This window comes from Urocitellus parryii, chromosome 11 (genome assembly GCF_045843805.1).
Source record: "Urocitellus parryii isolate mUroPar1 chromosome 11, mUroPar1.hap1, whole genome shotgun sequence".
NCBI classification, from domain to species: domain Eukaryota; kingdom Metazoa; phylum Chordata; class Mammalia; order Rodentia; family Sciuridae; genus Urocitellus; species Urocitellus parryii.
The window spans coordinates 30,449,100-30,463,314 of record NC_135541.1 but is presented as its reverse complement, the minus strand read 5'-3'; the positions used below and the strand labels follow the sequence as shown (position 1 = coordinate 30,463,314).

Sequence of the window (14,215 nt, the reverse complement as noted above, 5' to 3'; positions counted from 1 at the left end):
TTCTATATATCTCCCAGTTATATAGTTCTCAGAGCTCCCTAGCTTCCTGACATACAGAAGTCCACAGAATACTTACTATTAAGAAACACACAAAAGTATGATATCCCTATGGCAGAAGCAGCTTCTATATCTACATTTGACAGCAGAAGGAATGGTCAGAATTACTCAGCTAAGGAGAGCTTTCTCAATGAGTAAGTAAGCAGATTATTGTGCACTGGCTTAACGTTTTTAGTTACTTATTCCTTAAATTAGATCATAGGCCATATGGAGAAACTAGGGGGGCTTGCTGAACTCACCTCAAGTGTGAGAGGAACTCTATAATCAGAGGCCAGTCTCAAACACCAGTCTGAGATCCTGAGCTTGGCCACCAAGGAGTTAGTGTTCAGCAGCTGCAGTTGGTACAAATGCAACTATAACAGTACTTGCACTGACATAAAGCCCCTGACATATCCCCAGCTCTATGGAACTTCAACAATTTTATTTGCTAAATGCTTCTTCACAAGTATACAGCTTACAGTGTAGGTTTCTCATTGATTTTTTTCCTTCTAACCTCCAAATGGGATAGGCACCATTAGCATAAGCTTGGCAATAGGGGAAGAGTAATAAGTGAGTTAGAAATAAGTGTGTTGATACTTCACAATTGAGCGGTAGGACAAACTCCTACTTCCTACTGCTTAAAACTGCAGAAAAAACTCAGGATGGAGACGGGATCTAGAGTACATCTCTGTCACTGGTCTCAGTTTCCAGTTCCTCCAATAGAGTACATCCTTTGTCTTCCTACTGCAGGGACAAGTGATGCTAGGTTAGCCTACGCATTTTGCAGAAGTACATAGGCCCAAAATTGGCCATGAGGTTTGGTATTACCAGCTCCCCAACCTGGCAGGATGGGAAGAAACAGAATGTGTCCATGAAAAGTTTTCGGAAGTGAGACAGGTCTTCCACCTGAACTTTGATGCTATATTGATTGGCCAGAAGTTCGATGGTACCTTGAACCACATACTCATTCTGTAAGTGTGAGAGGGAGCAGGTAGAATAGACAACATGGCCTCCTGGTTTGGTGGCAAGGAGTCCAGCCCTGAAACCAGAAAGAGAAAGAAGCAATTTCTATTGAGCTTCCCAGCAATGGAATAGCAACATAAACAGCTGGAAACACATGTAGGGGAGTTCTAATAAGTGACAGATAGCTGGATTGGAGGGACTCTGAAGTCCCTTTCATGATGACTCTTTCTGAAAAATCATCCTTTTATTTATTTATTTATTTTGGTGGGGGGAGGTTAAGGAGTAGGATTTATTCAAATGAGAAGAAAAGAAACCAAGCTTCCACAGGGTAAAAAGGGACCAGAAAGTGTTTGCCAGCAAAGTTTTTTTTTTTTTTTTTTTTTTTTTTTTTTTGTACCAGGGATTTAACCCAGGGGTATTGAGTCACATCCTCAGCCCTTTTTATTTTGAGACAGGGTCTTACTAAATTGCTATGGCCCTGCTTAGTTGTTGAGGTTGGCCTCAAACTTGCAATCCTCCTGCTTCAGCCTCTTGAGTTGCTGGGATTATAGATGTGCACCACCACACCTGGCCTGAAAACTCATTTTTTAAAAAACATTTTTTTAGTTATAGATGAACACAATATATTTCTTTTTTTTTTTAATATGTGGTGCTGAGGATTGAACCCAGGGCCTCACATGTCTGAGGCAAATGCTCTACCACTGACCTATGACCCCAGCTGAAAAGTCATTCTTAAGGCATAGAGCAATACAGCCTTACTCCATAGGATCTCTTCTAAGAAGGCTCTTTAAATGATCCCTTGAATCCTGACTCTGGTTGTGGACTAAATCCTGATATTGGCTATAGATTGAGTCAACCCTATAGAGCACTGACCTTAATAGCTATTTTTCTTTATCTTAAAGAGACATGGGCTCAGCTGGGAGTAGTGGCACATGCCTATAGTTCCAGCTACTCAGAGGCTGAGGCAGGAGGATCACAAGTCTGAGCCCAGTCTCAGCAACTCAGTGAGACCCTGTCTCAAAATTTTAAAAAAAGATTTATCTTTTTAAAGGGCTGGTGATTTATCTCAGTGGTAGATCACCACCAGTTTCAATCTTCAGTGCCACCAAATAAAGAAACAAATAAAAATAAAGAGATGGAGTCTCACAGTGCTGCCCAGGCTAGAGGCCAGGCTGGCCTCAAATTCCTAATGATTCTCCTGTATCACTCTACTTTATTCCCAAGTAGATAGGTCTACAGAAGTGATCCATCATGCCCTGCAGTAACTATTTTTCAAACATATGCAAGTCACTGATACTGAGGGTAAAACAACATGAATAAATCTGCAACCCACCCTGGCATGTATGTCCTTATCAGATAAGAGGGTTTTAATGTTCCAGAAAAGGACCATCGCATGATGTCTGACTCCTCCCAGCAGATCTCCAGACATAAGACCTTTCTATGGGTGATAATCTTGGAAACAGCTTCCAGAAGTGAGCAGACTCCTCTGAGTTTTTTTTTTTATTTATTTTTTAGTTATAGGTGGATACAATATCTTTATTTTATTTTTATGTGGTGCTGAAGATCGAACCCAGTTCCTCAAGCATGGTAGGTGAGCACTCTACCTCTGAGCCACAACCCAGCCCTCCTCTGAGTTTTTATAAATTTATCACTCACGCAAGAAGCTGCACCTGCAGCATAGGCAACATCTGTCGCTCCTTCTTCCTTGACCGTTGAAAAATGTTGTTCTCTTCTTCATGAAGGGAGTGGCGGTCTGTGGTACAGGGTACATCCACCAGCACCTGCCAAACATGTTAAAGGTGAAGTATAGAATCTACTTACAGGGTGTTTGTTCCTACTTGGGACCAGAGTTGTTTTAGGCTCCTGGCCTAAAAGGTTTCATGGAATGTTCCCTCTGCTCATCCATCCATCCGAGTACCTAACCAATACTTCTCATTTTAACCTGGTAGACATTTGTGTAATAATAATTGGGATGCCAAATATGTAGTGCACAATTGTAATCCCAGTGACTAAGGAGGCTGAGGCAGGAGGATCAACAAGTTCAAGGCCAGCTTCAGCAACATAGCAAGGCCCTAAGCAATTTATCAAGAACCTGCCTCAAGGGCTGGGGATGTGGCTCAAGCGGTATCGTGCTCGCCTGGCATGCGTGTGGCCCGGGTTCGATCCTCAGCACCACATACAAACAAAGATGCTGTGTTCCCCAAAAACTAAAAAATAAATATTAAAAAATTCTCTCTCTCTCTCTCAAAAAAAAAAAAAAAAAAAAAAGAACCTACCTCAAAATAAAAAGGGGCTGGGGATGTGGCTCAGTGGTAAAATGTCCCTGGGGTCAATCCTCCGTACCCAAAACAACAATAGCAAAGAGGCTGAGGCAGGAGTATCTTGAGTTCAAGGCCAGCTTCAGCAACTTACTGAGGCAGACCATGCCTCAAAATAAAAAATAAAAAAGGTTGCGGGGCTGGGGACATAACTCAGTTGGTACAGTGTTTGCCTTGCATGCATAAGGCCCTGGGTTCAATTTCCAGCACATAAAAAAAAATAAAGGGGTTGGGGATGTAGTTTAGGGATATAGTGCTTGCCTAGCATACCAAAGGCCCTAGGTTCAATCCCCAGTACCACAAAAAAGTTGAGCTAAATGTAGTATAGTGATAACTAGAGATTGGAAAGAAGGGCATAGTGTTGGCAAAGGATGATGGATAAAGAGAGGTTAGATTTGATCAATGCATACTGTATGCATACTGAAATAGCACACTAAATTCCATTAATCTGTGCAACTAGTATATTAGTAAAATCTTTAAAAAATCAATAAAATCTTTTCAAAACCCTATTGCCAGCCAGGCACGGTGTATACACCTGTAATCCCAGCAGCTCAGGAGGCAGGAGGATCAAAAGTTCAAATTCAGTCTCAAATCTTAGCAAGGCCCTGAGCAACTTAGCAAGACCTTGTCTCAAAATTTTAAAAAATAGAGCTGGGATTGTGGCTCAGTGGTAGAGCACTTGCCTGGCATGTGTGAGGCACTGAGTTTGATCCTCACACCACATAAAAATAAATAAATAAAGGTATTGTGTCTGCCTACAACTAAAAAATATTTTTAAAATTTTTTTGAAAAATAAAAAGGGCTGGAGATGTGACTCCTTGGTTAAGAACCCCTGGGTTCAATCCCTGGTGCCAAAATAAGAAAAAGAAAAGAAAATGGATGACATGTAACAAAAATAACCACAAAAACAAAAGGAAATAAGCCTCTTAGAGTAAGTCGGCAGAAACAAAAAAACAAGAGAATTAAACCCCAAATGCTTTTTTTAAACACTTTTTTTGGTTGTAGATGGACAGAGTACCTTTATTTTATTTATTTCTATGTGGTGCTAAGGATCAAATCTCAAATGCTTTTAATATTAGAATTATCCAATGTAAAATTAAAATATAAATCTGGGCTGGGAATGTATCTCAGTAGTAGCATACACAAGGTACCAGGACTCAATCCCTAGCACTGCTATATAAACAAAAATAAACCTTTCTAAATAAAAAAAGAAATTAAAAGAAAAAACAAAGAGCAAAGAACAGAGACAACATAGTGAAAGAAACACAGTAAATAAAATAAAGAGTAGCAGGGTGTGGTGGTGCATACCTGTAATCACAGCAGCTCTAGAGGCTAAGGCAGGAGGGTTGTGAGTTCAAAGCCAGCCTCAGCAACTTATAAGGACCTAAGCAACTTAGCGAGACCCTGTCTCAAAAAATAAAAAAGGTCTGGGAAGCATATTATAGTGATGCAGCCACATGAATGTTTATAGCGCTCAATTCACAATAGCTAACTATGGAATCAACCTAGGTATTGTTGGTTCCATATATGGTGCCTGTGTGTGTGTGTGTGTGTGTGTGTGTGTGTATAATGAAATATGACTCAGCCTTAAAAAAGAATGAAATTATGGCATTTGCAGGTAAATGGATAGAGCTGGAGAATATCATGCTACAGAAAATAAGCCAATTCCAAAAAAACAAAAGCCGAATGTTTTCTATGATGTGCAAATGCTAATTAAAATGGAGGGGGCGGGGTTAGGAAAGAACAGAGTTACTTTAGATTAGGTAGAGGGGAGGGGATATGGGGGTAGAAAGGATAGTAGAATGAATCAGACATTATTATTCCATGTACATATATAACTATGCGATCAGTGGAATTCTACATCATGTAAAATCAGAAGAATGAGAAATTATACTCCATTTTATATGCTGTATCAAAGTGCATTCTACTGTCATATATAACTAATTAAAACAAATTTAAAAAATTATATTTAAAAAAAAAGGGGTGGAGATGTGGCTCAGTGGTTAAATGCCCCTGGGTTCAGTCCCTAGTACAAAATAAAGAGAGCTGAGACCAAAAATTATCAGTGACATTAATTGATTAAGTCAGCAATTAAAAGAATGACGTTTATAGATTGTGTCCCAATATGAAACCTAAGTCTATGCAGTATAGAAGATATACAAATAAAAGGAATTGATTCAACAGTAGTAAATATAAAGAGATGAGCAAAGGGGCAACTGAAATGCATATAAAAAGAAAGCTGTGGGAATTTCCATAACCCATAAAAGAAATAAGGTCTACAGATTCTTTCCCTGCTTCTTCTCAGTGTCCTGAGGAGGTAGCTGTACTCTGGAGTGAAAATGGCAGCAGTATACACCTAAGGATGTTGGATTCCCAAGCCCTGGTGCATAGAAACAGCTGAGTTGTGAGATTTCAAAAGGACTATAATCAGTGATAACGTATCTGAATATTTTGGTTCTATTACTGAAATTGCTTTAGTAGTGTCAACTGTGAAAAATGTTGACCTCATCTGGTCAAAAGGAGAAAGAAAAGCAAGTTGTAACTTGCACTGAGGAAATATTTAGAAAGGGCAAACATCTAGGGGGACTAAGGCAGAAGGATCTCAAGTTAAAGGCCAGCCTTTTTAGCAATAGCGAGGCCTTAAGAAACTTAGTAATATGGCTAAGGCATCTCTGTTGGTCCTGCCCAATGTACATCATTATCAGCCAAATGTCAGGATGATGCTCCACTTGATCTAAGCCCCAAATATGTGTCTTGCAAATACATAATTTCTTTTATGGGGAGATAGAAGTCTATTTAAAAAATTTTTTTTTCCTTGTACTGGGGCACTTTACCACTGAAATACATCTCCAGTCCCCCTTTCCTAAAAAAAAAAAAAAAAAAAAAAATTCTGATAGGGACTCACTAAGTAGTTAATAGTTAAGGCTGGCTTAGAGCTTAAGATCCTCCTGACTCAGCCTCCTAAGTCACTGAGACCCCAAGTGTGCAACACTGTGCCCAGCTAAACATTTTATTTGAAATTTAACACAGGAAAGAAGCGGGAGGTAGAAGGAGGGAGAGATGTAGGCAAGTTCTGAGGGGAGGGTAAGGGTGGGTGTCTTGTCATGAACACTGAAAGTTCTGAGGTCCTGTCCTCTCTCTAGTTGATGGACAAGTGCAGGTGGGGAAAAGATGGAGATACAGAATGTGTGGAACCCTGAGCTTTCTTTGCATCTAAAGTGCTTAACACATCCCTACCAAATAGTAGATTGCACACAACTATGTCTTCAACAAATAAATCAATGAAGAGATCTTTAAGACATCAATGCTGTTTTCAAATGTCTAAAAGCACTATTAAGTGAAATGGGAGGACGTTCATTCTATATTGTTTCAAAAGGCATAGCTAGAATCAATAAATGGCAATAAAATAATGATAAAGATTGTGATAGGCTGGGCATGGTGGTACATGCCTGTAATCCCTATGGCTTGGGAGGCTGAAACAGGAGAATCACGAGTTTAAAGCCAGCCTCAGCAATGTTGAGGTGCTAAGCAACTCAGTGAGACCCTGTCTCTAAATAAAATACAAAATAGGGCTGGGGATGTGGCTCAGTGGTTGAGTGTCCTTGAGTTCAATCCCTGGTACACACACACACATACACAAAAAAGATTGTGATGATACCAAACAAAAATTAAGTAAAGATGCTACAGAACTAAAAAATATCATTTAGACTTAACAGACATATATAGAATATTCCATCTATCAATGACTGAATACACTTCTTAGCAGCACATGGAACATTTTCTAAAACAGATCATATTTTAGGCCACAAACAAAATCTTAACAAATACAAAAAAAATAGAGAAAATACCCTGCATTCTATATCATAATAAAATTAGAAATTGAAGATAAAGAATAGAACCACTCTATGGGGCTGAGGTTGTAGCTCAGTGGTAGAGCACTTGCCTTGCATATGTGAGGCACTGGGTTCGATTCTCAGCACTGCATATAAATAAATGAATAAAATAAAGGTCTGTCAACAACTAAAAAAAAATAAACATAAAAAAAAAATAGAACCACTCTAACACCTACAGACTAAACAAAACACTTTTGAATGATGAATGGATAACAGAAGAAATCAGGAAAGAAATAGAAAAATACTTAGAGGTAGATGAGAATAGTACTACAACATATCAAGCTGGGATACTATGAAGGCAATTCTAAGAGGAAAGTTCATAGCTTTGAGCTCAAACAATTAAAGAACAGAAAGACACCAAACAAATAATCTAACATTACATCTTGAGGCCCTAGAAAAAGAACAAACCAACACCAAAATCAGTAGAAGACAGGAAATAATTAAAAATCAGAAATGAAATCAATGAAATTGAGATTAAAGAAACAATTCAAGGGTTGGAGTTATGGCTCAGTGGTAGAGCATTTGCCTGGCACGTGTGAGGCCCTGGGTTCAATCCTCAGCACCACATATAAATAAATAAACAAACAAACAAACGATACATTGACAACTAAAAAATATTTTTTTAAAAAGGGAAACAATTCAAAAGATCAATAAAACCAAAAATTGAGTTTTTAAAAGAATAAACGAAATTGATGAACTTTAGCCAAGCTAACTACGAAAAGAAGGAAAAAACTCAAAGTTATAAAAATCTGTGATGAAAAAGGAAATATTATCCCAGACACTAATGAAATTCAGAGGATTATCAGAAACTATTTTGAAAATTTATACAATAAGCTAAAAAATCTTGAAGATACTGACAAATTCCTAGAGACATATGACCTACCCAAATTGAACCAGGAGGATATAGAAAAATTAAAAAGATCAACTTCAAGTAGTGCAATTAAAGAAGACATCAGGGGCTGGGGATGTGGCTCAAGCGGTAGTACACTCGCCTGGCATGCGTGCGGCCCGGGTTCGATCCTCAGAATCACATACAAACAAAGATGTTGTGTCCACCGAAAACTAAAAAATAAATATTAAAATTAAAAAAAAAAAGAAGACATCAAAAACCTACTAAATGGGCTGGGGTTGTAGCTCAGTGTTAGAGCACTTGCTTCACATGTGTGAGGCACTGGGTTCGATTCTCAGCACCACATAAAAATAAATAACTAAAGGGGCTGGGGATGTGGCTCAAGAGGTAGCTCGCTCGCCTGGCATGTGTGCGGCCCAGGTTCAATCCTCAGCACCACATACCAACAAAGATGTTGTGTCCGCCGAGAACTAAAAAATAAATATTAAAAAAAATTCTCGGGCTGGAGATGTGGCTCAGCGGTAGCGCGCTCGCCTGGCATGCGTGCAGCCCGGGTTCGATCCTCAGCACCACATACCAACAAAGATGTTGTGTTCGCCGAGAACTAAAAAATAAATATTAAAAAATTCTCTCTCTCTCTCTCTCTCTCTCTCTCCTCTCTCACTCTCTCTTTAAAAAAAAAAAATTCTCTCTCTCTCTCTCTCACTCTCTCTCCTCTCTCACTCTCTCTTTAAAAATAAATAAATAAATAAATAAATAAAGATATTGTGTCCACCTACAACTAAAATAATATTAAAATAAAAAACTACCAACAAAGACAAGCCCTGAGATGGATTCTCAGTCCAGTTCTGCCAGACTTTTAAAGAACTAATACCAATCTTCTTCAAATTATTTCATGAAATAGAAAATGAAGGAACTCTTCCAAACTCATTCTATGAAGCCATTATCACCCTGATACCATTACCAGACAAAGACACATTAAGGAAAGAAAACTTCAGACCAATATCCTTGATGAACATAGATGTGAATATTCTTAATAAAATACTGGCAAATCGCATACAAAAACACATTTAAAAGAATGCACCATGATCAAGTAGGTTTCATCCCAGGGATACAAAGTTGGCTCACCAGATGGAAATCAGTAGAGGTAATTTGCCACATAAGCAGACTTAAAGACAAGAATCACGTGATTATCTCAATAGATACAGAAAAAGCATTTGACAAAATATAGCATCGTGTTCAAAACAGTAGAAAAACTAGGGATAGAAGAAACATAACTCAACATTGTAAAGGCTGTATATGGTAAACACAAGGCCAATATCATTCTTAATGGAGAAAAACTGAAAGCATTCCCTCTTCAAACAGGAACAAGACAGGATGCCCACTTTTACTACTTCTATTCAATATAGTCCTCAAAACCCTAGCCACAGCAATTAGACAGGGGAAGGAAATTAAAGGAATATGAATAGGAAAAGAGAGTTCAAACTATCTTTCAGGCTGACAACATGATCCTATATTTAGAAGACCCCCTCAAAAAAAAAAAAAAACCCTCCACCAGAGAACTTCTAGAACTCATAAATGAATTCAAAAAGTAGCAAGCTACAAATCAACACCCATAAATCCTATTCCTATATTCCAATGTTCAATCTGCTGAAAAAGAAATTAGGAAAACCATCTCATTCACAATAGCCTTAAAAAAAAAACTTGGGAATCAGTCTTAACAAAAGAGATTGAAGAACCTCTATAATGAAAACTACAGAACATTAAAGAAAGAAATTGAAGAGGACCTTAGCTGATAGAAAGACCTCCTATATTCTTGGATAGGCAGAATTAATATTGTCAAATTTGCCATACTACCAAAAGCCTACAAAGAGTCAATGCAATTCCCATCAGATTCCAATCACATTCTTCATAGAAATAGAAAAAGAATCACAAAACCAAAGGCTGAATGTTCTCTCTGATACACAGATTCTAACTCACAAGAAGCCAGGGAGGGGAAAGAACAGAAGTTCATTGGATTAGACAAAGAGGAATGAAGGGAAGGGAGAGGGTATGGGAATAGGAAAGACAGTAGAATAAATCGGACATGACTTTCCTATGTTCATATAAATACATGACCAATATAACTCCACATCATGTACAACCACAAGAATGGGAAGTTATACTCCATGTATGTATAATATGTCAAAATGTACTCTACTGTCATGTATATCTAAAAAGAATTTTAAAAAAGAAGTAGAAAAAGCAGTTATGAAATTCATTTGGAAAAATAAGAGGCCCAGAATAACCAAAGGAAACCTTAGCAAGCAAGAAAAGCAAAGCAGGAGGCATCACAATACTAGACTTTATATTATATTACAGAGCTATAGTAACAAAAATGGCATGGTATTGTCACCAAAACAGATAATGGAGATCATTATCTCCATTAAACAGAATAGAAGACACAGAGACAAACCCACATACATACAGTTATCTCTTACTTGACAAGGGTATTAAAAACATACATTGGAGAAAAGATAGCCTCTTTAGCAAATGGGTTGGGGACACTGGAAAACCATATGTAGTAGAATGAAACCTAATCCCTATCTCTCACCCTGCACAAAACTCAACACAAAGTGGATCAAAGATCTAGGAATTAGACCAGAATCCCTGAACCTCCTTGAAGAAAATATAGGACCAATACTTCAACATATCTGTTAAGGAAGACTTCCTTAACAAGAATCCTAAAGTGCAAGATATAAAATTTAAAAATCAATAAATGAGATGGCATCAAATTAAAAAGCTTCTTCACAGCAAAGAAAACAATCAAGAGCATGAAGAGACAGCATACAGAATGGGAGTAAATCTTTGCTACCTGGACCTCAGACAGAATGTTAATATCCAAGATATACAAAGAACTTAAAAAAACTTAACATCAAAAAAACAAAAAACCCACTCAATAAATGGGTTACTAAACAGGACCTTAAATAGACACTTCACAAAAGAAGAAATACAAATGGTCAACAAATACATGAAAAAACATCTCTAGCAATTAGAGAAATGCAAATTAAGATTACACTGAAATTTCATTTCACTCCAGTCAGAATGACAATTATCAAGAACACAAATAACAGTAAATGTTGGCAAAGATGTGGGGAAAAGGGTACACTCATACATTGTTAGTACAATTGAAAATTGATGCAACCACTATGGAAAGCAATATGGAGATTCCTCAAAAAACTAGGAATGAAACCACTATTTGACCCAGTCATCCCACTCCTCATGAAAATAAGGAAAAATAAGAGGCCCAGAATAACCAAATACATGAATGGAGTATAACTTCCCATTCCTGTGGTTGTACATGATGTGGAGTTATACTGGTCATGTATAAATCCTTTATTCAAACGATTTAAAATCAGCATACTACAGTGATGTAGCCACATCAATGTTTATACTTGCTCAATTCACAATAGCTAAGCTATAGAGCCAACCTAGGTGCCTTTCAACAGATGAATGGATAAAGAAAATGTGGTACATATATACAATGGAGTATTACTCCATTGTCGTAAAGAAGAATGACTTTATGACATTTGCCAGTAAATAGATGGATCTGGAGACTATCATTGCTAAGTGAAATAAGCCAATTCCAAAAAACCAAAGGTTCAATATTTTCTGTCATATGTGGAAGCTAACCAACAATAAGAGGTGGGGAGAGAAAGAAGTTCAATAGAGTAGACAAGACAGAATGAAGGAAGAGGGGATGAGAAAAGGAAATTCAGTGGAATGAATCTAACATAACTTTCCTATGTACATATGAATACACCACAGTGAATCTCACATCAGGTAAATCCACAAGAAATTAATTTAAAAAAATAACTATAGGTAAATAGGAGAAAGATCAATAAAAGGAATGGAGCAGGGGGTGGAGAGAGGGAAGGAGAAGGAGAGGAATTGGCGTCTGTCTGAATTAGAACAAGATATATTTCATGCTTTCATAATTATATCAAAATGGGAGCTGGGGCTTTAACTCAGTGCAAAGTGCTTACACAGCATGTGTGAGGCACTGGGTTCAATCCTTAGCAACACATAAAAATAAACAAATAAAGGAATTCTGTCCATCCATAACTACAAAACAATTTTTAAAATTATATCAAAATGGATTCTATTGTCATATATAATTAAAAAGAACTAATAAAAAAGATTGTGATGATAATAATATAGAATGTTTTCAATATTTCAGGTTCTGTACTAAATGCTTTTTTAACCCAGGGGTGCCCTACCACTGAGCTGAATCCCTAGACATTTTTAGTTTTTATTTTTGAGACAGGGTCTTGCTAAGTTGTCTGGACTGGCCTCAGTTGTGATTCTCCTGCCTCAGCCTCCAAGTCACTGGGATTATAGGTGTGTGTCTGGCTCCTTTTTAAAAAATTTATTAAATTTTGAGATGAGATCTAATTAATTTTTTTATAAATGTTTTTTTTTAAAGATAGAGAGGGAGGGAGGGAGGGAGAGAGAGAGAGAGAGAGAATTTTTAATATTTATTTTTTATTTTTTTTGGCAGACACAACATCTTTGTTTGTATGTGGTGCTGAGGATGGAACCCAGGCCGCACGCATGCCAGGTGAGCGTGCTACTGCTTGAGCCACATCCCCAGCCCCGAGATGAGATCTAATTAAATTGCCCAGGCTTATTTGAATTCTCCTGCCTTAGCCTCACTAGTAGCTGGGATCATGGGCATGCACTAATGCTCAGCTCAAATGCATTCTTATTTAATCTCCACCAATGGGACAGGTACTACTATTCACCTCATTTTACAGATGAAGAAGCTAAAGCTTAAATGAAGGGTTAATAAACACACACACACACAAACACAAAATCCTCTGATTGGTAAGTGATAGAGTCAGGATTCCAAACTAAGAAGTCTAGATCCAAAATCCTTGCCTTCTACAGATTTTAATTCCATAAAAGGAAGAACTTCTAACATTAAAGGTATTCAAAAACAGAACCTGAGTAAACTCTTGAAACTATGCAAGCATAGGCTGAATACTGATGAGATCTACTACCTGCCTAATCTTCATGACCAGGTACTGATTGTACTAAATGCTTTCCCTAGATATTCTCACTGGATCTTTATAATACTCCTACGTGGTATGATTACTCACTTTCACAAATGAAGAGATAAAGGCTGAGAATGTAGCTCAGCAGTAGAGCATATGTGCAAGGCCCTGGGTTCCATCCTCAACACTGTCGGGGAAAATGAAGTGAGGCTGAAGCTCAGGTTGATCAAGATCAGTTTGCTCAAGATCAGTAAGTGATGACCCTATAATACAGAAACTGGTTAGGCTGAAACAGAGCTCTTCAACTATTCTTCTGCCTCCAGGCCAAAAATACTGAATAAGGGATTCCTAACAGGCAGGAAGCATGTCTCTCAAACCTACCCAAGATTCTATAAGCCTTGGTCTTTCTTTCAATTTCTTAAGAATGGTTGAGACTGGATAGAAAAAACTAGACAGATTTATCAGATGACAACACAGAGATAATAGTTATATATTTTTAATCTTAAAAAAAATATATATATACATATATATATATATATATTTGTGTGTGTGTTTGTGTGTGTGTGTGTGTGGTGTTGGGGATTGAACCCAGGGCCTTGTGTATTCAAGGCAGGCACTCTACCAACTAAGCTATATCCCCAGTCCTAGAAGTATATATTTTAAATAAATATTTTTAGAGTATACCAATTGAAAGAAAATGAATAACTTAAAAATATAAAAATACTTTCATTTTTAGGAGAATGTAAATTAGATACTATCTGTATGGCAAAAAACAAAATTTGAGAGCACCAATGTTGGCAGGTTGTAGGAAAATGATAGTCATTCATTACCAGTATGAATGAAATTGTTTTAACCTCCAAAGAGTAACTTACTTCAAAAATATAAATAAAAAATGGGCCAAGGATGTAGCTTAATGGTAGAGTTCTTGCCTAGAATGTATAAGATCCCAGGTTTGATCTCCACCACCACAAAACAAATAAAAACTAAATTAAATAGGATAGAACCCCAAGATATAATATTACATACAAAAAATAAAGGTCAGAATAATGAGTAATCAGTATTACTGATCCTTAGCACCACATCCTATTTTTTTTAAATACACACTGTGTGTGTGTGTGT

The 14,215-nt window shown here is 37.3% G+C and overlaps 1 protein-coding gene across 1 annotated transcript in view; it reads right to left on the bottom strand.

Annotated features, from left to right (window-relative positions):
* Positions 1-463: 463 nt before the first annotated feature.
* Positions 464-14,215, bottom strand: part of Nsun4 (NOP2/Sun RNA methyltransferase 4) — a 28,902-nt gene continuing 15,150 nt past the window's right edge. The window contains exons 5-6 of the mRNA XM_077791218.1: positions 2,656-2,780; positions 464-1,075 (exon numbers count right to left, since the gene is read on the bottom strand). Coding sequence (XP_077647344.1) covers positions 799-1,075; positions 2,656-2,780 — 402 coding nt within the window. The 3' untranslated portion in view covers positions 464-798. The remainder of the gene's footprint in view (positions 1,076-2,655; positions 2,781-14,215) is intronic.